Source organism: Sesamum indicum, linkage group LG8, assembly GCF_026168435.1.
Source record: "Sesamum indicum cultivar Baizhima isolate 11 linkage group LG8, ASM2616843v1, whole genome shotgun sequence".
Taxonomy (NCBI): Eukaryota; Viridiplantae; Streptophyta; class Magnoliopsida; order Lamiales; family Pedaliaceae; genus Sesamum; species Sesamum indicum.
In genome coordinates this window covers 28,556,615-28,578,907 of record NC_142664.1, presented here as the reverse complement: position 1 = coordinate 28,578,907, position 22,293 = coordinate 28,556,615, and the positions used below count along the sequence as shown (strand labels likewise).

At 36.5% G+C, this 22,293-nt stretch overlaps 5 protein-coding genes and 1 long non-coding RNA gene across 11 annotated transcripts; 3 read left to right on the top strand and 3 right to left on the bottom strand.

Annotated features, from left to right (window-relative positions):
• Positions 1-68: 68 nt before the first annotated feature.
• Positions 69-1,805, bottom strand: LOC105169235 (uncharacterized). 2 transcript variants are annotated; one of them, XR_016066664.1, is made up of 5 exons: positions 1,551-1,805; positions 1,386-1,468; positions 1,055-1,211; positions 811-902; positions 69-518 (listed from the first exon to the last, which is right to left on the bottom strand). It is a non-coding gene; the product is annotated as an uncharacterized LOC105169235 (long non-coding RNA). The 2 variants fall into 2 exon arrangements; XR_848396.3 differs by lacking the exon at positions 69-518 and having other exon boundaries at positions 553-902; positions 1,551-1,791.
• On the top strand, positions 1,302-4,176 carry LOC105169236 (metacaspase-1). The gene is made up of 5 exons (XM_011089595.3): positions 1,302-1,979; positions 2,279-2,603; positions 2,999-3,110; positions 3,271-3,465; positions 3,861-4,176. Exons 1-5 carry the CDS (start codon positions 1,562-1,564, stop codon positions 3,915-3,917), a joined length of 1,107 nt encoding a protein of 368 aa, XP_011087897.1. The 5' UTR covers positions 1,302-1,561; the 3' UTR covers positions 3,918-4,176.
• Positions 4,177-6,007: 1,831 nt separating this feature from the next.
• LOC105169233 (metacaspase-1) lies at positions 6,008-9,254 on the top strand. Of its 3 annotated transcripts, none has more exons than XM_011089592.3 (6): positions 6,008-6,275; positions 6,330-6,575; positions 7,116-7,443; positions 7,527-7,650; positions 8,376-8,540; positions 9,065-9,254. In XM_011089592.3, the coding sequence occupies exons 1-6, from the start codon at positions 6,131-6,133 to the stop codon at positions 9,122-9,124; spliced, it is 1,068 nt and encodes a 355-aa protein (XP_011087894.1). In that variant the 5' UTR covers positions 6,008-6,130; the 3' UTR covers positions 9,125-9,254. The 3 variants fall into 3 exon arrangements, with proteins under 3 accessions (XP_011087894.1, XP_011087893.1, XP_011087895.1); XM_011089593.3 differs by having other exon boundaries at positions 6,010-6,245; XM_011089591.3 differs by having other exon boundaries at positions 6,009-6,575.
• Positions 9,255-11,267: 2,013 nt separating this feature from the next.
• On the top strand, positions 11,268-14,447 carry LOC105169232 (metacaspase-1). 3 transcript variants are annotated; one of them, XM_088883135.1, is made up of 6 exons: positions 11,682-11,822; positions 11,977-12,117; positions 12,304-12,634; positions 12,702-12,822; positions 13,428-13,619; positions 14,260-14,447. In XM_088883135.1, exons 2-6 carry the CDS (start codon positions 12,090-12,092, stop codon positions 14,317-14,319), a joined length of 732 nt encoding a protein of 243 aa, XP_088739261.1. In that variant the 5' UTR covers positions 11,682-11,822; positions 11,977-12,089; the 3' UTR covers positions 14,320-14,447. The 3 variants fall into 3 exon arrangements, with proteins under 3 accessions (XP_011087892.2, XP_088739261.1, XP_088739260.1); XM_088883134.1 differs by having other exon boundaries at positions 11,683-11,822; positions 11,932-12,117; XM_011089590.3 differs by lacking the exon at positions 11,977-12,117 and having other exon boundaries at positions 11,268-11,822.
• Positions 14,448-15,811: 1,364 nt separating this feature from the next.
• Positions 15,812-17,644, bottom strand: LOC105169231 (1,8-cineole synthase). Its single transcript, XM_088883160.1, has 2 exons — positions 16,767-17,644; positions 15,812-16,464 (listed from the first exon to the last, which is right to left on the bottom strand). Exons 1-2 carry the CDS (start codon positions 17,587-17,589, stop codon positions 16,088-16,090), a joined length of 1,200 nt encoding a protein of 399 aa, XP_088739286.1. The 5' UTR covers positions 17,590-17,644; the 3' UTR covers positions 15,812-16,087.
• A 2,261-nt stretch (positions 17,645-19,905) lies between these two features.
• On the bottom strand, positions 19,906-22,133 carry LOC105169230 (alpha/beta-Hydrolases superfamily protein). The gene is made up of 5 exons (XM_011089588.3): positions 21,700-22,133; positions 20,949-21,619; positions 20,673-20,765; positions 20,500-20,567; positions 19,906-20,317 (listed from the first exon to the last, which is right to left on the bottom strand). The coding sequence occupies exons 2-5, from the start codon at positions 21,573-21,575 to the stop codon at positions 20,137-20,139; spliced, it is 969 nt and encodes a 322-aa protein (XP_011087890.1). The 5' UTR covers positions 21,576-21,619; positions 21,700-22,133; the 3' UTR covers positions 19,906-20,136.
• Between the last annotated feature and the right edge of the window lie 160 nt (positions 22,134-22,293).

The window sequence follows — 22,293 nt, the reverse complement described above, 5'->3', positions numbered from 1 at the left end:
TGTGTGTGTGCATGTATGTGGGTATACCTCTCTCTCCCCCTCTCTCTTTCTCTCTTGTACCCGTTGACATTTTCCATAACAGACAGAAGTATTTGGTCCAGTGAGCTACATTATATCATGAGTTATTGCTGTAACATTCTGGTTCGTGCACTCTGTGCGTTCCAGTGAAACACAGGTTCAGTTTTATGATTTAATTAGATAAATCGAGACACAGCAGGTTTTGTTCTTTGCTTTGAGAACATATATTAACTTGGATATTGTCGAGTGTGAAGCACTAGATTTGCAGTTCAATGCAAATTCAATGTATCACATTTCCAATTGTGTTATTCTCACCTAGCATGATCTTGAGAGAATCGCGATGCCCATATTACTAGCACCATTAGTTCTTTGTGGTACAAGATTAATTACAACAAATGATCAATCATCCAAAAAGAAGAAGAGTTGCAAAGAATAATCAACCATCTTGCTGCCAAACTCCGTGCCTGAGAGAGATATATGATATCCAAGGATAGGAAGAGCTGAAATTTAAATAAAATCAATATTTTAGTTGGATTATTGTCTATGTTAACTTGATAAACATTGATTGGAGAGGGAAAAGGATTCCACCCTGAACAAATGCCCATAATAGTCTTATCCTATGATAACAATGAAAAAATGCTGACAACTCAAGATACTAAATATTAATCAATTTGCAATTTGATTGTTGAGAATCACATACCAAAAAAGAGACAAAAATATCCACCAATCGTAAAACAGATGATGATAACATTCTGTTTTCCAAAGTAATAAACCGTGGAATTGAATTTTCACCTGTTTCCATTTCACCCTCAATCTTATTCGAAATTCTACCGCGTACTTTTCCATCAGCTAAAATTAGAGGAGCATCAAAATGTGGAAAGAATCTGAAAAGGATGCCCACTTATTATTAATATACATTATATCTGCCGCAAAGTAATTCCAAGAAAAATCTGTACCGTTTACTGCAAAAGAATGAAAAAAGAAAAGCATCGCATTCTTCAAACGGGCTACAAGATCGATAGCAATTCAAACGTACCTCGTTGGGAGGATCACGACTTATCCTCCACAGCTGCATGGAAAATGCATGTAAAGTTTCCCCGGAATGGTATAACGGAATCAGAAAAGGGAATCCGCAAACTTAATTGTCTTGAAAGAGAAGGCTGTATTTTTCTTCGGTGTACGTTTAATTTTTTCTGCCATGACCGACAGTGCAGTTATGAGTGACTGACTGTTTATGTATAAAAAATAAAAAGAATTTTATAGTTTACGAAGGGAAACTGGTGCTTGATCACAGAAAACCTTAACAATACTTCAGAAATAACTAACGGTTAGAATCAGATTGTATAGTGGGGCTAAAGGCGATGTACCTGCTACTATTTGAAAGCTCAGCTCCTGTTTGACTTCACAACTCATTTGGCATCAGCAGCAACATTAAATCAAATACAGATACCTGCAAACTTGTGATCAGCATAAATTCTCCCCCTCAAATGTTTTTACTATATATAGCCTTCTCAGAATAGAAATGTACTTACCAATAAGCTGAATGGACAGTCTCATATGCAAGTACTGCCGAGAAAGATCGTCTGTGACACCAAGCACACAGTACATCCGTTGCCATGGATGCCAAAGAGCTTTATCAGTAGGCAGTACCGAAGATGAAGTGCTTCCCAAAGGCTTGAGCCTAGAGACAAGAAAGAAGATGACTGAAGAAAAGGAGCGCTGCCTTAGAGTTAGGAAGAAGTTTTTAGGCAGTAATAGTCAACATGGGCAAATCAGCAATCAACCTCCTTCTGTTATTACCCAAGATCCACCGGCAAAAGGGAAGCGTGCACTCCTTTGTGGAGTCACCTACAAGAAACAGAAGTATGAGCTCAGGGGAACAGCACAGGATGTGAAGAACATGAGAGATCTACTAGTTAAGCGATTCGGATTCCTGGAAGAATCAATCCTCATACTCGCAGGTATGGCTGATTTCTTTGACAGGTTATGGTGTAAACCAATAGATAACCAAGCTTAAATAGTAAGTTTCTAGTTTGAGGATTCTAAAGATATACTAGTTATCTAATTCACATTACATGTAGTAGGTAAGAGTGAAGGAAGTCTGAAAGATTGCTTAGTAGTAATCTCGGATCATTGAGGTTTTCACCAATTACAGCAGACAACTAAGGCATAAATTGTTGCAAAAAAATTTTCATCATTTCTTCTCCATTCATTATATATACACCCTTCAAATTTACACAAGAATGGAATTTATTTGCAGAAGACGAGGCGTATAGGCCTCCAACAAGGAAGAATATTGAAGATGCCTTTCAGTGGCTGATGAGGGGCATTCAGTCTGGGGACTCCTTGGTATTCTACTTTTCAGGCCATGGCTTGCGACAACGTGATTTCCAAGGTGATGAAATTGATGGGTTTGATGAAACCATCTGCCCCGTTGATTTTCAAAGTAATGGAAATATCTTGGATAATTACATCAACAAAGCCATTGTCAGACCGCTGATTCCAGGTGTCACACTTCATGCTATCGTTGATTGCTGTCACAGTGGAACTATGCTTGACTTACCACATGTGTATAACATAAACACGTATGTGTACTGTCAATACCGAACTCAGTTCTTAGTTTAGCATTTTAATCCATTGCATATGATTGAAGTTTATGTTTCCATTATTTTCACCCAGGCAGTGTAGGGCAAACAGAGTTGCACTTTTCAATTTAAATGGAAATTCACTAGCTTAGAGCTCCTCGATTCTTACATCAAGAAATTAGTTATGCTTCCTGTAGGAGAAATTTGATAGAAAATACCTCATCTTTCCAAGCTGCATGAATGGTCGAGACAGTGTTGGAGTGCAGAGCTAGAAACAACAGATAAATAAATATTTCATTCAGTCATTAAAAACCTTCCTGACACTCTCAGAGATGTGAAAAACTTACAGCACTGATTGATTGTTTCCGTGGTTGTTCAATGTGAATATTTATCAGGAGAAAATGGGATGACAACCGTCCTCCTTCCGGCACTTATAAGGGTACAAGTGGTGGGAGGGCAATCTGCTTCAGTGCATGTGAAGATTATCAGCAGGCTGCAGATACAACAGTTAGTGGTTTTTCTTTCTTTTTGTTTTACCCCCCTACTATTCTTTCTCCCACTTTGCTTTGATGTCTCATGTGATTACCTGCATCCATTCAGTCACAATAAATAGTGAAGCAGAAGGAAAAGGTCAAGCATCACCTGTTTGATCTTGCTTCTTTTGCAGGCTTTCTCAACAGAAAGAGAAATGACTGGTGCCATGACACACACTTTTATAAGAGCAATCGAAGAGGCAGTTGCCAGCAACAAACAAATAACTTACCAGGGCATACTGGATTCAATGCACGAGACTCTCAAGCAAGCCCATAAATCAGGATTTCGTGCTGGAATACGCAGGCTTTTCCACCGCAAGATCTTACAGGTAGTTTATGAAGGAATTTATGCTACCTTCAGAGAATGTTAGCTTAGCCAATCAATAAGTAAAAATAACTATTTTGATGCCGTAAGACATACATACACGTTGGTATTTCAGTATGTCCGAAACTTTCCCAAGATATTGACAGAAACTGTGCTTTCACTTATGGAACATATGCCGCAGGAGATTTCTGTACCACAAGATTTTCATGTAAGACTATGGAAAAGGTTTCACTTTCAATTTAATGGAAACGAGAATAGGCAGTAGTACTAATTCCCGAAATTTTAAAACATTTCATGCATTTTCCTCATAATGTAACCTAGGTTCAAGAATCTATATAACTATGTACAACATTTCATGGAACATATTTTACAATCCTTATTTTTTTATAAATTGTTCAGGACCCACTGTTATCATCTACTGAAGAGTTCAGCACCAGCACAGAGTTCAAGCTGTAGCATGCAGAGTTGAAAAATACAATAAAAGAACAGAAAAAGGGAATTAAAATTTTACACAACTTCTTTTTGGCAGGTTTCATCCCCTCAAGAAACTTGTTTTCAGTGACTGCTGACTCCCATATGTCCAGCGCTTCCTTTCATGGTCTTCAAACTGTTTGTTAATTTCCACATGATGTCCTCTTGTAATAACCATGCCCGATGGTATACACTTTTCATTTCTTAAATAATTCTAATTTTACGTTGAGGTTTTGTCATATCATATACTGAGATTTTGAAAATTAACAACTATTTCTATCTCTCCTGCCACAAACATTTTCTGGGTTGTATTGAACAGAGAAATGTTGCATTTTTCCAAGAAACTTCATTCATTTTATTCAATCTGATGAAACTAAATCAACATTCAAATTACAGAAGAGAGATCTGTACCACCCTAATAGTTCCAACTGAACATAAAATACCAGCTAATAGAATTGTGCACTTCCAACTTAACATAACACCAGCCAGCAAAGATGTTCAACTCACTTGGCGAGTAACAGAGGATTTTCGGGTCCGCAGACTCGCTTCATTTTGTCTCGGGCCGCAATAGATCTTCCTGCTCTGATTATTCAAAGTTGTATCAAGATTTTTAGTCATGCAGTCAAAATAATATATATGTTTCATGCCTCTAATATGATGGCTCTTGGAATAGGTTAGAGATATGACATACATAAGAAACCTGTTTCATTAATTCCCAAATGAGAAGGCATAGTACAAAGGACATCCAGAGCAAGTTATTTTAAGCCGACAAGTACGGCCTATCAGAAATCCAACATGAGCCAACAGTCTAAATAATTAATGAAATCATATTCATCATATACTTGTGAAGCGGGCGAACTCCACAGATAGTAATTGGGCTACACTTTACCAACTGTGTATGAAGTGCATATGGCAAAAGTACAGCCTAAAAAGATACCAGACTTATTATTTCCTACAAAGAATTGCAAAAATTCACATAGGAATTCTTTTCTCCTCTCGAAATGTGATTAAATTTTTCAAGAAAGCAATAAACAGGTCTTTTCTCATGATACGACACATAACCCTGCGGTAATACATAGATAACATCTTTATTTCAAACTAAAATATCAGTGTAAAAAGCTAGCCAATACTGCAGACTAGGAATGAATTATGACCAATCATGCAACAAAAGTTCCTTAGCACTGGAGAATTGGACATGAGATAGAAATGATTCGTGTATCTTTTGGCGAATTTCATGCACAAGTAACAAGGGTTTTTTTAGCCATTTAGATTTGTGTATTATCTCATAAAGCAAAATAGTTAACCACATGTGTAATATAGATGTCCACAACTCCAGTTAGGTTTTGTTACTAAGTGGATAGAAGCTGTCTGATTCTTTTCCTAGAAAGGTGCTACCCTGATAACTACCGCATCATGTATGTCCAAAAACAATTGCTGATTTTTCACGCCAGGACGTGGGTATATATGCCTCTAGCCACACCTGATCAAATAGGCATCTATCCACAGTAAGTCACCATCACCACCACGATGGACTAAATCTCGATCAGAATCTTCGAATTCTACCATTTGTCATCTGAAAACACAAACAGTTCATATCCTTGAAGACCTACCTTGCACTGGATCTTTCAAATTGCTGAAGGTTGAGTCTTTGATATGCTTTTAGTCCTGGAAATCCTAGCAATAATAGACAATACTATTTAAGGACTTTGGAACAACATCATATACCGTACAAAATACTTATAATACGTTATATACTGTGCACATTCTAATCCAACAATCTGAATCATTTGGCTGCAAATCATTGGGTTCCTCTGAATTCATATGGCAAATGAATATGAATCATATCAACAGACCAGAATTATTATGGTCAAGAGTTTGATGCCGTTGCATTATTAACCTCTTTCCTCCAAAGTAGAGAAAAGTCTTCCTTTATTAGGAGCAAATTTTAGGATTTGCTTTGCATCAATTAAAACCAATCCTTGAGGTATTATTCTCCCATCTACCTGATGATTATTTAAATGCGTCACATGAAAAGAAATAAGGCTCGAATCTAATTCTCTAACACTACCCTGGCATTGAGTGACATGTATAAAATGCATAATTGTACTAAAGAAGATATTGTCTAGCAGAAACTCAGATCATCCAATATAAATTTTACTGTTGCCTCTCACTCCAAAGAGTTACAAGAAACCAGAGAGATGGCAACCAGGAGAATCAACTGTAGGTGGTGTGGGATGCCATCTCTGGTGCAACTTGAGGCACAAACTCTACGTTGTCCGGCCTGTAATCGTGTCACAAAATTCCAGAGCAACGGTAACGGCTACAGGCCACCTGGAGCAAATGGTAATATCAATTTCATATCTAACAACCAGCATGTGACTAACCCTAGTTATGCAGTTTATGTTAGACCTCAACAACCAGTGAACGTGGGCAGAGTTTATCCAGGACAACTACAAGTACGTGCTCCTCCTACACAATTACGTGTTCCTCCTGCACACGGACGTAAACGAGCTGTTCTATGTGGCATTACCTACAAGGGACACAAACAGAGTCTTGATGGCAGCATCAATGATGTGTTATTCATGAAAAAACTTCTGGTTGAGAGGTTTGGGTTTCCAAACTCCTCCATCCTTGTGCTAACAGGTAGTGCCTGCATCACTCAGGAAATGCATACATAATTATTTGTGAGTATGTGCAAAAGTTCAAATATCAAAAGAGCTAACTTATTTCTGAAAAGAACTTGTAAAAGCAATGTGTACGTGGAATCCATATTGGCTTTTACCTAGAAGTGGCAACTCTAATGTTCATATCAAATAAATGTATTTATGGAACAACTCAGGCAGCACATAATTGGAAAAGGAACATTTAAAAAGCAATCAACCAAAGAGTTTTAATCAGCTCTATTTGATAAGCACCAGCTAGAGGTATGAAACTTTAAAATATGGAATGTTAGTATGTCAGTATTATACTACGCCAAATCCATTGAAGTATCGCGCATCAGGTACATGATGTAAATACCATATAGAGCTCCACAACTCTTGCCTCCGATATAATTCTTGTAACTACTGATTACATAGATAACTAAAAGGCAATTGGATCCCCACTCTATCTTGTATAGAGCAAAAAATTTAAAGCATAACTAGTGCCTGGTATCTCATTCTTCACTTTCAAAACGCATTGCAGAAGAAGAGGACTTCTCCCGTATTCCAACAAAGAAGAACATCCGAGCTGCCCTGCAATGGCTCGTCCGAGGTTGCCAGGCTGGGGATTCCTTGGTGTTTCACTACTCTGGTCATGGATCACAAGTGGTAGACCGTGATGGGGACGAGCTTGATGGATATGATGAGTGCTTATTACCTGTTGACTATGAAACTGAGGGAAGGATACTGGATGATGAACTTAACGCCACCATTGTTAGGCCCCTACCGACCGGAGCAACACTTCATTCTGTTATTGACACTTGCTTCAGTGGAACCTTTCTAGACCTTCCAAATGTTTGCAGAATGAACAGGTCAGAATTTCTGTAAATAAATTTAGTAACTGCAGGAATCACCTCAATCATCAATCAAGTAACGTGGCTCATCCTATAATCAGGGAAGGATATTACAAATGGGAGGATCACCGTGTTCCACATGCTGCTGCATACAAAGGTACCAGTGGGGGAATTGCAATCGGTATTAGCGCCTGCGATGATCATCAAAACTCTGGAGATACCACGGTAGGTAGTCAGATTCTTTATTTCTTCCTTTATTAGTTTATTTTATTCTCATTTAAACCAAGCTGCTCTAAATTAAAACTAGGGAGTTCATTAGTTTCTGCCATAGTACTAAAAAACACCAAGCACTCAACCTTGTGCCCCTTATACTTAATATGTACCTCCTCATTGACATTTGCTGGAGAATTCGACCAAAAGTGCCATTGCTAAACAGGTTCCAAATTTATAAAAGTACAAATGCTGCCATGTCTTTTTGCCATTCAATATAGATATGTTTGCCTACAGGCACCTCAATTTGATACTTATTGTGTGAATAAATGATGAGAATAATCTTATTCACAAGATCCTTAAATATATATCATAGTGGCAACCCGAGAAGACACAATTGGCATACTAATCTTTATAGAAATATGACCATCTTTCTACATTTGTTGAGTATCTTTTTCAGTGGAACTCCAGCATTAGTATTAACCCTGATGTACCATGTTGATTTGATAAGTCATGTCATCTCATAAACTTTGTATCAATTACAATCAGGCATCAAAAAAGGTTATTTGGTATTCTCTATGCTAAGTGTCAATGGGCTAGAAATTTTCTGCATCAGATCTAGCAACATATAGAATCGACCACATGCAACAAGTTAGTAGGCTTTAAAGTAAAAATAACCAGGCAGCACAGAATAAGCATTAGCAATGAAAAGTAGGTTGAGTAACATTATGTTTGTTCAGGCTTTTACAGGTGTTCCAACAGGTGCCCTAACTTACAGCTTTGTCAAAACTTTGGAACAAGAACCAAGATTAACTTACGGACGTCTACTCATTTTCCTGCACAATAGAATAAATGCAGCACGAGACCAAGTAGGCTTGAGCAGAGATGCACCCCACTTATCACAGGTATGCTTTGATACAATTTTTTGCTCTTATTCTTACACCAAGCAGCCAGCTGCCAACTTAATCTCATGTTTTGAGAATAATGAAAATAATGGATATATATATGAATACAGTACATATTCATAACCAAATTAAGTTCGTATCTTTTATAGACAAAGTTTTCCAACTCCCTGAGGTGACGATGAAACTATTTCTTAGGAACCTTGATCAAGATATAAATAACCCTAGCAAATCAAACAAACAATTGTATTTGTACTTAACACATTATCTTTTTTGTCAACTTTCACTATCATTCAGCCTTTTGTTTTCAGTTAACAGGTTCACAATTTTTATAACTATATCCACATCAGAATGAATTTCCTTTAATAGGTATTTAAATTCACGTGCAAAACCAATTTGTAATTGCAAATAATTATAACAAATGTGATTCTTACTTGATAAACTACTAGGTTGCTTTACGGATTTTAAGATAATATAAAACATAATCTGTGTTATCTTAAATAATGGTAATTTACTTCTGTTTGCAGGAACCTCAACTGTCCTCTTCTCACAAGTTCGAGATTCACTCAAAGCCTTTCACATTGTAAAGTGTATAGGCTGTCGTTTCCAGGCCTGTTAGCTGCTTTGAATAAAGAAGCATGTTTACTGCTTGCTTTCAGTGTGTTAAGTTTCATGGATAGTATGCTATAATTTAACTTGGCATAGGCCTGTGATATATGTCTGCAACTCCGTTTGCTTTATATGCATGATGCACACAGATCATTATCATGATTTCCTTTAGTGCTAACTAACTGCTGATGAACACATACAAATTACATAAATGCCAACATAACATTACCAGAAAGCAGAAAATAACATGTCAAGAACCTATTTCATACGTTTCAAATATTTTCATATGCCAAACCACAAACTTTTTTAGTCAATGAAATAGAAGTATTCAGGATCAAATTATGCTGACGGTGATGCAAGGAGAAAGAATGCATACCTTGATATTACGGCTATATGATTAGTTGTACAAGGGGTGGGGAAATAGGCCATTAGTTGTACAATGCCAAACACATAGCATTTACATCCCTAAGTATGTCATATCATAACTTAATTTTCAACCTTGTTATTATAGGGTTTGGTGGGGCAAGCCTCAAGCTCTGCAAACCAATCACATTTGCGTTCCTATTGTTTTCATGTAGCTTTAGAACTTTTTGTCATGTTCTGAGGATTAAACCTTTAATCCCACAGAAGTTCAAACAATGTTCAGATTCCTTGAATGTACACCAAAGTAAAAGTTGTCAAATTAATCGCATAGTACATGCAAAACATACAAAGACTTAAAGTAAATGAAAAAATCGACAATCTGAAAAATAATATCAAATTGCAAACAAAAATGCATCTGGTGCAACAAACTAAAGAATAATTTCACCTGACATGGCATAAATCAGACTTGTCAGAAGCTTTGAACACATGCCCTTTTCCGTGAAACTTTGGATATCTTGTCAGGTCCAAACACACGAAGTACTCTGTTTCAATCGAATAACCGGTTGCCCCTAGCTTTATACATCCTATCAGATCCAACAACAAAGTAGTCTGTTTCAATCGAACAAACGCTAGCTTGCCCCTAACTTTAGATATATTCTGTCTACGCAACAAAAAGTTACTCTGCTTCAAGTAAAAAAACTAATGATATATTTGAACATAGCATTGAAATAGCAAAATCAAGTCTAATGATCACCATAGGATTCAAAACTTTTTTGTGTTAATGGTAAATGGCTAATGGCCTAGAGCCAGCACTGAACACATGAATCCGTATACATGCAAAGATGCAAATATTAGAAGGCAATGAATTACCAAATAAATTCATAAGCATGGCCACAACAAGCTTGTCCAACACTAAACGTTTCGGCAATGTTAAAGTAACATTCAGCCCATTTGATTATATAAGAGAAGGAGATACAGAATTATATATTGTTATAGCGGCAATATCATTGATTTAGGAGAAAGATGTGTTGAAAAATCAACTGAAAGCAAAGACAGTCATTTTGGTGCTAATTCCATACCATTTTCAGGGATAACTAACCCAACTACTTTAGATATTCTAAACACTGGAGCTTTACAAGTTGAGAACAGAACTCACAGAACTGTAGAAATTGTCTATTATTGATGAATTGGAAAATTTTCCTCCATCATTCTGTGTTGACACCACAGGAACAATTTATCATTGTCAATGATCCTACAATACTACTTTTTTCTTTGTTTGAAACCACCATAAAATTCAACCATCCTAAATGAATAATAGTATGGTAATCACAATCTGAATTAGTTTAAAGATCTGGTATAATTATTACTGTCAAGCAAACACAATATGCTGCAGGGTTCCAAAATAGCATCTTCAGAAGTGGAGAATTTAGACCACCTTTACTTTTCTTCCCACCTGGTATAGAAATTTACTCTAGTTATATTAGTCAGAACCTGATCCACGTTGAGCTGTTAGATGCTGCTTTTATCTACAGTATCAAATAAATAATTCTCATCTTCTAGAAAGATTTAATCTCCTATTGTTTAATGAACATGAAATCTCTCTGAACCCCCCAGTATTCCATGAACTTACAACATGGATGTTTCAAAATACTCAAATCACTTCAGATCATTCATTAATATCGAACATCGTGGAGAATCGAAGTGTTTAAAATACAAACCAAATAAGAAGCAATATGGTATTGGCATCTTTACACACCAGGAGAAAAGAATGAATCTGATTCCACACTCTCTACTGTGGTGGAATAAAGCAAATATATATACAACATTAATGCTCTCTATCCCCAGGAAATGCATACATGGAAATGGCAAGCAAGAGAGTGAGATGCAGTTATTGTGGAGTCCAAATAATGGTGCCTCCCTACACACATGCTATTCACTGTGCAGTATGTCAAACCGTCATCCGCATTCAGTCCAATGATCCTTTGGTTCAAGCCCACAGCTCCTTTCGCCATGGGGCAAGCAGGCTGAAGGATCTGCTAAATACGGCATCCAACAGTATTAATATGATGGTAGCAACAATGTATAACTCCTCTGGATCAGGGACATCAGGTTTTGGTTGTTACCCTCAAGCCAGACCTTCACCATCTATGGTTCCATTTTCAGCACACGGGAGTAAGAGAGCAGTGTTATGTGGTGTTAGCTACAACGGCCAGAAGTACAGGCTAAATGGAACTGTCAATGACGTCAAGTGTATGAGATATTTCCTGATTCAGAAGCTTGGGTTTCCAAGCGACTGCATACTTGTTCTTACTGGTAAGATAGCATTAACTAGCTTTCTGAATTCTCTCTTTACAAATCAAGCACAGTACAAATATTCACCTACATCACCAAAATTTACTGTCAAGTCACTTCTTTCAAACAGCACATAAGTGGTGATCAATGCCAACTCAAATTCTTTTTCACTAAGGGGGTAGATGCAACAAGGAAATAGCTAGCAATTGCAGTATACATCATATGCCATAGCTTAAAAAAAGACCAAAAGGTGCTCTAGTAGACACTAGCCTCCAGAAGAATCTGTAAATGAGGGCCATTATTTTTACAAAGTCAGGTTTAGTATTCTGCTTCCCTTCCCTTTTTATTTCAATTTAGGTCTAACCTTTCAACGATCATTCAAAATACCAAAGCATTCTGAGATTACTTGGCAACTGCAACTTTTTATGAATGGTTTTAGGAAGGGGAACATTCATTAGCTAGTGTACCAACAACGAACACTCTGATTCTGATGAATATGCAGAAGAAGAGTCGGATCCTTCCCTAATCCCAACAAAGAATAACATCAGAAAAGCCTTGAAGTGGTTGGTTCAAGGTTGCCAATCAGGGGACTCATTGATATTTCACTACTCGGGTCATGGATCACAACAACTTGACTTCAACATGGATGAAGTTGATGGCTATGATGAAATGTTATGGCCTGTTGACCATCAGACTGAGGGAACAATACTGGATGATGAGATCAACTCCACCATTGTGAGACCACTACCTCAAGGAGCCAGACTCCATGCAATAGTAGATGCATGCCATAGTGGCACTATCCTTGATCTACCATTTGTTTGCAGAATGGACAGGTCAGCATTATGATTAATCAACTCCAACTGAAACTTAAAATTATGGCGCTGTTCTTTTATCCTGCAGGGATGGAAACTATACGTGGCAAAATCATGGTTGCCAGTCTGCTATTTATAAAGGTACCAGTGGTGGACTGGCAGTAAGTCTTAGCGCCTGTGATGATCACCAAGTTTCAGTGGATACTACGGTGAGAAATTAACTCTCCTTTCCTACAGGGGCCATAAGAGAAAATTATGTCCTTGACAATTCCCCTGATATTATCTGACCACTTTAATTCATGACTTCCAATGGATTGTTTAGTACATGCAACTTCACTTTACTTAATACCGAGATTTCGTATAACTACAGCCTAAAAATTGGATGAGAAATGGAAAATGGAATCACATGTGATAAACATAAGACATGACAGATAAGAGAGGAGAATGCTTATGGAAAGGGATTATTTGTACTCATACCTTTCCATTTGAAATAGGAACCAAACAAGCAAAAGAAAATCTTTTCTATTGTGAGTCAAGTAAATTCGGATATCAAGCAGTCAAAGTGCTCTTAAGATGTGCATGCCATATTTTTCTCCAATGTCAATAAACTGAGATGTATTCTGGCAATGCAATTCAAGTGAGCAACTTACTTTGTTATGGTGAGTTATTGGCGTAACCAGTATTGACAAAGGATCGTTAAAAAACTGCAATTCCAGAGAATGCAGGGTACAAATAGAAATTCAAACTAACAGATCAAGAAAGTTGTTCTTTTCTTCTTAATCCTTGTTACCACTGGTACTTCATACTTGTACAGGCCCTTTCTGGCAATGCTGCAACAGGTGCCATGACATACAGCTTCATTCAAGCAGCACAGAACGAGCCGGGACTGACATATGGTCGTTTACTAAATGCCATGCGCCAGACAATTCGTGACACCAAAACAGGACATCTAAATGGTCCAGTTACATCTCTCTTGAAGAAAGTTTTGCACCCAAAGTTGCGACAGGTATCGTCTGATCCTGCACAAATGATTCTTATTTGTAGACCTTATATGCTCTTTATATTTTACTTAAGCTTCCATTCATATATTAAAATGCAGCCGTTAAGCAAAATACTGGGACTTATTTTTATTTAAGAACAGTTCAACGCAGGACAAGATCCTATTTAAGTAAATCCTCTGTGTGCCTCCAAAATTCTGCTCAATCCACGAGGAACTAACAAGCTCATATTGCTAACTGGAATCAGTTCATCTTAATTAGCCTAATATATATTGGATTTGATTAATCATGGAACTGCTGCAGAGATAAATCAAATCCCTATTTCAGGTAAATATGATGGAAACTTGAATTCGATTGTATACCACCCAAATCTCCTTAAGAAGGAATGAACTAAGTATCATATTTTCCCTATAACCATGAAAACAGAGATAAAAAGTTTAGTCCCAATATCAAATTGATGAAATAATAACAACCCTAATACAAACGAACATAATATTCACAGTAATAGCTACATTAGGGGATGAAAAATATTTCAACAGAAAAATACCTCATCATCGTAAATAGTTGGTGAATATTCCAAAGTCCAAACTCCAGCTTCTCAGCCCACTGAAAAGGAACTGACCATTTGATATGTTGGTATGTTTTCAGGTGCCTCAACTGTCCTCATCAGAGACATTTGACATTTACTCAAAACATTTTGTTCCATGAGAGAGCTCAATTGTATTTTTCCTTATCTAATTTCTGTGCTAAACTAAATTCAGAATAAATGTAAACGTTGTACTTCAAAATAATCGGATCTCCCACTAATGGATTCAATTCAACTGCTGCATCAGAAAGCATGCATGTAATCGGAGTTCATAAAAAAACGACTTCATATTATAGAGCCTCGCATTGACACAGCAAAATCAATCCAGCAAGAGACTCGCACGGGAGGCGTCGTACCAGCAACCTGCAGCAATAGTAAAGGTCGGATCGGTCGGAGGCGGGGCAATAGGAGAAATGGTAGAACCAAATGGACACCACGCATTCTTGTTACTCGTCATCCAAACTCAGATATTATTTCGTCCTCTTCACCTCATCCATTTCCTCAAAACTCAAGTTCGACGCACCAATGCCGTCTTTTGCATGGCACAGTAGTGGTAGCCCACGACATCACCAATTTCTTCTTGCTCCGTCTGATGTTCTGTTCTATCCGCATTTTCATCATCTTCCTCCATCTCTTCATCAAGAATGCTATAAGAAAGAATAATTGAGTTTGAGTTGGATTTATAATGGGTCCAGTCTAATACGGATTTTAAAGTATGAATCAAACTTAAATTGAATTCCAAACGAGTTTGATTGAATATGATTGGATTTAATATAATAAAGTATTTCTTTTCTCTGATGGAGTTTTGAATTGTGGTCAAATTTTATTTACGAACTTTTAGCTAGTTGTGTGTCTTATTATGATATCTATAGGAAAATAATGATGGATAATTTATATAATTATCTCATAAATTAATTTTACATATGATAAAATGATATATGTGCATGCTAATTAATTAATACAAAGATACATAATTGTAGATCAAATTGAATGTTAACAACGGAAGTATGCCAATCCACGTATTCGAATCTAGCTCGTCTACAAGCTCATGCCTTAATTGAATCACGAACACATTATCTTTCGTGTTAATTCGAGATCATCCACAAACATCTTCAAGATTCTTCTCCATTAGATCTTGATCCAAATCTTGTGCAAACCACGAACATACATTGCTCGCCTTGGTGAATTACTATCAGAGTAATCCACTCATTCATGCTCCAAAAAAGAACATAGAGAGAGTATTATGATCAATTCAATTGTATCACATTTGTGTTTTGTGTTGTAAGCAAGCAAAAGAAATGGTTGAGGCCTTTTGGCTCCACAACCGGAGCTACCGCGTGCATGGCTTTTGGTTTGTTGAAGAGAACACTGATGAAAACCTTCTGATTTATTGAACATAGCATCAATAAAAATCCAGGAGAGAGATGTCTTTTAAATATAACATTTAAAAATATTTATAAAAAAATCTTCGAGTTCTTCTCAGCACAACATTAAAATTATCTCTAGTTGAAGAGACCAAAATATAAATACTGAGTAGGAGTTCAATTTTAATAAATAAATTTCCGTATTCATATATTCAATAAAAAAAGAATTTGTTAAACATTATAAGATGAATTGACTTAGAACCATATACATTGCTACCCGTATTTCAAGCGGTAAGTTTATTACAAGACATGTCAACAATGATGACTAGCTAATTGAATTGACCATCTCATCATTGACAAACATTACCAAATTTCTACCACCATTTATTTCCTCCTAGCTAACATACATATATTTACATGAATTTCCTCTAATGAACTATTCCACGATCTTGAGTGATATATATTTCAATCGATCAAAATTTTTAGAATACAAATCGAAATAAGAATTTGAAATAGAAAATTTAAACTATGGCGTCTCTTCAATGGATTGCATAAGGCTCGCACGGGAGGCGTTGTACCATCGGGTGTAGCACAAGCGGAGGTTGGGCCAATCGGAGGCGGGGCAGTAGGTGAAGTGGTGGAGCCAAAGGGACAACACCCATTCTTGCTCCTCTTCATCCAAAGTTGCGATGATCTCTTCTAGTGTCCTCTCCAACTCCGCCCTTTCCCCCAAACTCAGGATTGGTGCATCAGTGCCGTTATTCGCACGACACAACAATGGTAGCCACGACATTAACAATTTCATCTTGGTATGTCTGATGTGTTGTTGCTCAAAGGGTGAGTCTGTTTCGTCACCATTTCCATTGTCTTTGCCCATTTCTTTTGCTTCCTTGATCAAGAATGCTGCAAGAAAGCCATAAATTCATTTATATAAGTAGATTATCTTATCAATTATGTTGTTGGCTCACATTATCAAAAATATTAATTAAGTAAGTAGTATAATTTTTTTTCTGATTGATTGAATTATGTATAAAAATCATGTACATTTGTCCAAATTTTCTCAAAAAAAAAAAAAAAAGGAAAAGAAAAGTTTTTATTCTAATACGTGCTTGAATGCCAAAAAGTATATTCCATTAATGTTGACTGCATACTGAGAACATTACAAGACATAAGTACTAACCAATGATAAATAAATAAATATTTACCGGAGACTTTGACGAGGGAACCCTGAAGTCGCGGCTCAGCCGATAGAGCAAGCAAAGCCAAGTTTGACGCAGAAGCCCACTTACAAACAGCTTCCTCAGCGCAGCCAGACGCCGCCATTTTCTGAGCCAGCCACAGCAATTCTGCAGCCAGCTTCTCAGCCGAGCGTCCGGACCGACTCGGATCGCTCCTCGACTTGGCGTAGCACCACGCCCGCCGTCCGAAATACTTAACCCCCAGTATCAAACGGCTCACCCTATTACAAACATACGAATCACTCTCCTCGGCACCACCCACCACCACGCCATCACCCGTCCGCCGCTGCTCCGCCTCGAGCTGGCTTAGAGAGGTGGCAAAAGCCGTGGAGAGAACGGCGCAGTTAACCTCCCTCAAGGCTCGATTGTCTTGTAATAAATTCTCATCGATGAGCTTCTCCGCTAATGATCGAACCACTTCGTATTTCCTCGAACTGACCGGAATATCATTCATTATGAGCAACAGCTGGGACAACGCCCTGGAAACACCCGACCCGCCACCCTTGCCACGGCCGGCGGCGTCAGTACCGACGCCGGTGCCAGAATAGGTATCATCTCTGGCGGAATTGAAGGAGTGGTGGTGGGGTTCCAGAGAAGGATTGAGAGAGGAGAAGAAAGCCGGCAAAAGGCTGAGAAAGAAGAGAAAAGAGGAGACAAGAAAAGAACGTAGGAGTTGGAGAAGCTTGTATTTCTGGGACAAGGAAAAGAGGGATTTGTCTGCAAGGATGAAAATTGAAGTAAGAAAATTTCTGAGCAGCAGAGGAGCTACGGCGGAAGCTGAATTCTCCATTATTGATGTCAATATGATGACTAATAACACCCTTTGTCTTTATTGCTCTCTTCTTATATACTATTGTTATTATTACTCACATTTTCAATATTTTTCTAAAAGCGTGTGGTCTGAATTGGTGGGTTTGTTTTATGGGTTATAACTAAGGACAAGTAGTAAAGTGTAAGAGTCGTAAATGTTTTTGTATTTATGGTCTCAATGGGTGGATTTATGTTTTTGTATTTTTCGAGACAAAATAAAAATACACTTAATATTTATTTTTATATTTTTATATTTTATTTATATTTTTTTATTTTCAATTTTCTATATAATATATATATATTTATATACATATATAATATAAAAGAGATATGATTTGACTATAAACAGTTATTTATGTCACCTAAAAATACAATATTTATATATAAAAATATATATATAAGACATATGATTTGACAATAAACAGTAATTTTTGTCTCCCAAATTTCAACATCAAACCTGCACCTCTTATTTTAAAATATTTTAAATTACCACAAAATACAAATCCAAATATATTATCTATTTTCAACACACACTTATTTATCTCTATTTTTCTGTCTCTATTTTCAAAATACAAAATAAAATACTTAAAAAATAAATTCAAACATTATGTTTGTGCCGTAGGTTGTCCAGGGTTACCCCAACAAAATGCCCTTTTGTGTGTTCGTTATTATCTATATTCTCTACTTTTCATAAATCAAATATTCATGTTAATTTTATTATTTTATGTATATTTGTAGGTTCTTTAATTACCAAAAACTTATTAATATAATTTAGATAAATACTTTATTTTAAAAGTTATACACATACATAGTATGTACCGCAACTTACTATATAATTATTTAATTCATAATTATAAGCTAATAAATAATAATAAAAAATACGACAAACTTGCTTATTTATAAGGTGGGGTTTAAATTCATAATTTCATGATTTTAAGCAATAGGCAACCTCTTTCAATCTTAATAATATGGGAAATTCGGGCCCAAAATCAAATTTAATCAAATTTGAACTAATAAGTGTAATATATTTGTCATGTAATTAATATATACATAAAAAAAAAAGAGGCAAATCACACACTTGTTGTGTGATTGATTAGGTTCAGTCAGATTTGTGTAAGCACTATAATATTAATTAATCTTCATGAAACTTGTAATCATACATATACTTTTCTTGTAAATTTCTTTTTATTGAATCAATTATAGTACAAATTTACACCAAAAACATTTATCTACAAGATTTAATGGCAATCAACATTAAACAACTACTTATAATTTAAAACAACCAATCAATTAATGTTAGAAGAGACAAATTAAAGTTTAACTTATAATCGTTTTTGGAATATGCAATTATTTTTTTTTAAGCGATAGTTATACTATTATACTAATATTTCAATAAACTAAATAATACATCGATTCAATCAATAAGAACAAAGAAACAAATTACATTAAACTCATATAAATAATATTTTTGCACAAAGTGGGGGAAATAATAGTATATTTTTGGTGGATTTGTGGGGTGGATATATATATATATATATATATGTATATATATAATTCACAACGTTCATCAATCAGCCAATATTGACTTGTAAAATAATTTTTAATGAGAATGAAGAAATTATTATTGATGTGACAATTAGAGGAGATGAGAAATATTAAATAAAATAGAGGCAGCATGCATGGTTTCAGTGTACCTTAGAAAACTAGTTATGGGTTTAGTCACCATGCAATGCAATGCTCTTTCAGTGGACTGTATAATTTTTTCTTAAAAAAAAGAAAAGTTAATTGTATGTTTGGTCCTTTATTTTTAATAATAATTTAATTTCAACCCTTTCAGACAACGTTTGCAAGCAATTTAGGTCCGTATGAGGACAAGGGAATCATACAACCACTGCCAGAAAGGTGTCTTAATTATATAAGATTTATTTATTCTATTTATTAAGGAGAATATTTTTGTAGGTTAATTGACAAATTATATGTAAAGTAAAATGTTGTCAAATATATTTTGTATTGTTCATAAAAATAACCATCCTCTTCAGTAAATTTGTATTTCTGCATATTCAATGGTTACAATTTTGACAAGTTAGTGGTTTTTCTTTTTTCCATGTAATAAATAAATATAACAAAAATTTAAAATATTTACAAAAATCAAATAGATATTCTATTCACGGAGGGTATTGATAATCTTTCAAACATGTAGTATTCGTAATTATGTCAATCTTAAGAGAGCTCGTTATAATTTTGACTATTTGTAAACTCAAATATTCGTTAATGAGAACAACTTGGAAAAGAAAAAACAAAGAAAAATTTGCATACAAAGTGTTGAATAAAAGAAAAAAGAATACAACTTGAAACTAGCAGCAATTCAAGGTCCTCTACACCTAAGCAATCAAACGCAGTAAAAACTTGTACGAATAAAATAAATATAATGGGAAAATAAGGAAAGAAAAATGGAATGGAAATACAACATTAATGTTTATAAACAATTTATTTTTTATTTTGTTGGATGAATCTGGGGAGGAAGGTGTCATTGGCTAGGCCAGCTGAGGAAGTGTCTGTGCCGATGAGACGGGTTCTTGGATCGTGGAGACAACCGCGAATCAATCAGAAACGATTTCAAATTCTTGGCAAACTCCTTTGGCTTCTCAATGTTCACTGCATGTCCTGCATTCTTGATCATCACCAATTTCGCATTGTCTCCTATGTGCCTGTAGATATTACGTTCAAAAATCAAGAAACTAAAATAATATATATTCACGCGAAATAAGGTTTCATGTCGACTATTCTGGTTCAGACACAGTTCAGAAGGAGGGACCCATTCAGTCAGTTCTCACATGTTCGTTTACTTTTTCAAGAAATGTTCAAAATATGTACTGAGGTTTGTCCTTACTTTTCGAGCCTGTGGCCCAACTCCTTTGGAAATATTCTGTCCTGCTCTCCCCATATTATCAATGTGGGCTGTTAGAGAACAAAATTTATGGGCATTCGTCAAATGAATGTTTGAAGGAATAAACATTAGGTCAAAGGTAAACAAAAGAATTAGAGAAGGTACGACGTTGAGACCTGTTCTATCCGAGGAACTTTGGAGAGCTGTCTGTCTTTGATTAGAGCTTGAATCAGTTCCTTCTTTTGCTCCACATGATCTGTACAGAAAACCTGGTAATGAAACGAAACATCATTACTCATTACAAGAACATATGTAGACCTCGTTGTCTGAAAACGAATATTCATTTTTTTAGAAGCAATTTACAGGCTAACCATCAATGCAGCGCTCCAAAATTTCAATTCAAGTCGTAATGTAGTAAACATGCGTTGGCACAAGAAAGGAAGAAAACTTACGTCAATGTAATCAGACAGGAAATAGGAAGGAACGCCCTTAATGAGGGGCCGAGCAAAGGCGAACCTTATCAACTCCCTCAATTTCTCGGGCGTCTGCGGCATCAGAATGCTGGCTGCCTCGTCCAAGTCCGCCACCTCAAACAACCCTTCCCTCAAATCCTTCTCCTCCAACACCACCCCAGTGCAGCAGAGCACCACCTTCTCCACCGCCTCCGGAAACTGCGCCGCCATGCTGTAGCCCACGAACCCGCCGTAGCTGATTCCCACCAAGCTCATCTTGTGGACGCCGTGGGCCTCCATGAGGCGCATCACGCACTGCGCCTGGAAGGCCTCGGTCCGCTCGGGGCGCTCCGTCTTGGAGTCGCCGAAGAAGAGCAGATCCGGGACGTAAATGTTGAAGCGGGGCATGAGGTGGTGGAGCAGGTCGCCGTACTGCCACATAGCGTTGGCGCCGAATCCATGAACCAAAAGGAGGTTGGGTTTGGAGAGTTTTTGGGACTTGGGTACCCAACAGTGCATGGTGGTGCCATCAGGGAAGTCAGTTTTGACGGAACGGAGGCCGGAATAGGAGAAGAAGCTCCGGTAGAGAAAGTCGGCAGATCCCGTGAAGCTCAGACATTTGGCCATTTTCAGAAATGTGTATTATTGAACCGCCCAAGGCCCCTGCACCGCTGCAATTGCAATTCCGACAAACAGAGATGGGATCATTTTGAATCAAGAAAATGGGGGTATGAAATGAAAGTAGAATTACCTCGAAGGGGAATATTGGAGATGCTCGTGCGCATGGATGTCTTCTTTACGCTCAAGAGGATTGATGGGCTGCCAACATGATTTATGGAGGGGGGGAATGGAACATGTTTGTGCATGTCGCCGTCTCTTTCGCTCTATTTCTAGTTCAAGATCGCCTATCTATTTTCATTCTCTCTTCTATATACTATATTATTATTATACCAATACAAATGAATATATAGTTCGCCAAAAATAGAAATTATATACATATACACGGAATGTATCAATCAGGAAATTATATAGTTCTTCCCTGACATAGTAGTACCAATAAAAAGTTCTTAGATTCAGGCATAATATCTTAGCTCTTAATAGTTTGGAACTGTATTATTTCTCAAGATAGTTCAAAATAGCCTTTGTAAGTTTTCAGTATTACTTGTCTTTTACAGTTTTTTCATTCATGTCAGAACCCGACTCTTTAGTTCCTGAAAATATTATTTTCTTATATAAAGTCATTTTGTTCAAATTCTCAAGGTTTTTAGTTTTTGTTTTCTTCTTCAATAGGAGGCAGTATCAGTAATTACAAAATCATCATTTTTTAATACACCCCTTTGAATTG

Bases quoted from the DNA above. Each gene is read 5' to 3' on its own strand.
- LOC105169236 (XM_011089595.3), top strand. From the start codon at position 1,562: ATGGACAGTCTCATATGCAAGTACTGCCGAGAAAGATCGTCTGTGACA. The intron at 2,604-2,998 runs GTATGTGTACTG...AATATTTATCAG, and splicing joins CATGTGTATAACATAAACAC to GAGAAAATGGGATGACAACC. The intron at 3,466-3,860 runs GTAGTTTATGAA...TAAATTGTTCAG, and splicing joins TCCACCGCAAGATCTTACAG to GACCCACTGTTATCATCTAC.
- LOC105169233 (XM_011089591.3), top strand. From the start codon at position 6,131: ATGGCAACCAGGAGAATCAACTGTAGGTGGTGTGGGATGCCATCTCTG. The intron at 6,576-7,115 runs GTAGTGCCTGCA...AACGCATTGCAG, and splicing joins CTCCATCCTTGTGCTAACAG to AAGAAGAGGACTTCTCCCGT. The intron at 8,541-9,064 runs GTATGCTTTGAT...TTCTGTTTGCAG, and splicing joins ATGCACCCCACTTATCACAG to GAACCTCAACTGTCCTCTTC.
- LOC105169232 (XM_011089590.3), top strand. From the start codon at position 11,366: ATGGAAATGGCAAGCAAGAGAGTGAGATGCAGTTATTGTGGAGTCCAA. The intron at 12,823-13,427 runs GTGAGAAATTAA...ATACTTGTACAG, and splicing joins AAGTTTCAGTGGATACTACG to GCCCTTTCTGGCAATGCTGC. The intron at 13,620-14,259 runs GTATCGTCTGAT...GTATGTTTTCAG, and splicing joins TGCACCCAAAGTTGCGACAG to GTGCCTCAACTGTCCTCATC.
- LOC105169231 (XM_088883160.1), bottom strand. From the start codon at position 17,589: ATGGAGAATTCAGCTTCCGCCGTAGCTCCTCTGCTGCTCAGAAATTTT. The intron at 16,465-16,766 runs GTAAATATTTAT...GCTTTCTTGCAG, and splicing joins TTCCCTCGTCAAAGTCTCCG to CATTCTTGATCAAGGAAGCA.
- LOC105169230 (XM_011089588.3), bottom strand. From the start codon at position 21,575: ATGGCCAAATGTCTGAGCTTCACGGGATCTGCCGACTTTCTCTACCGG. The intron at 20,766-20,948 runs GTAAGTTTTCTT...TTTCATTACCAG, and splicing joins TCCTGTCTGATTACATTGAC to GTTTTCTGTACAGATCATGT. The intron at 20,318-20,499 runs GTAAGGACAAAC...TAATATCTACAG, and splicing joins TTGGGCCACAGGCTCGAAAA to GCACATAGGAGACAATGCGA.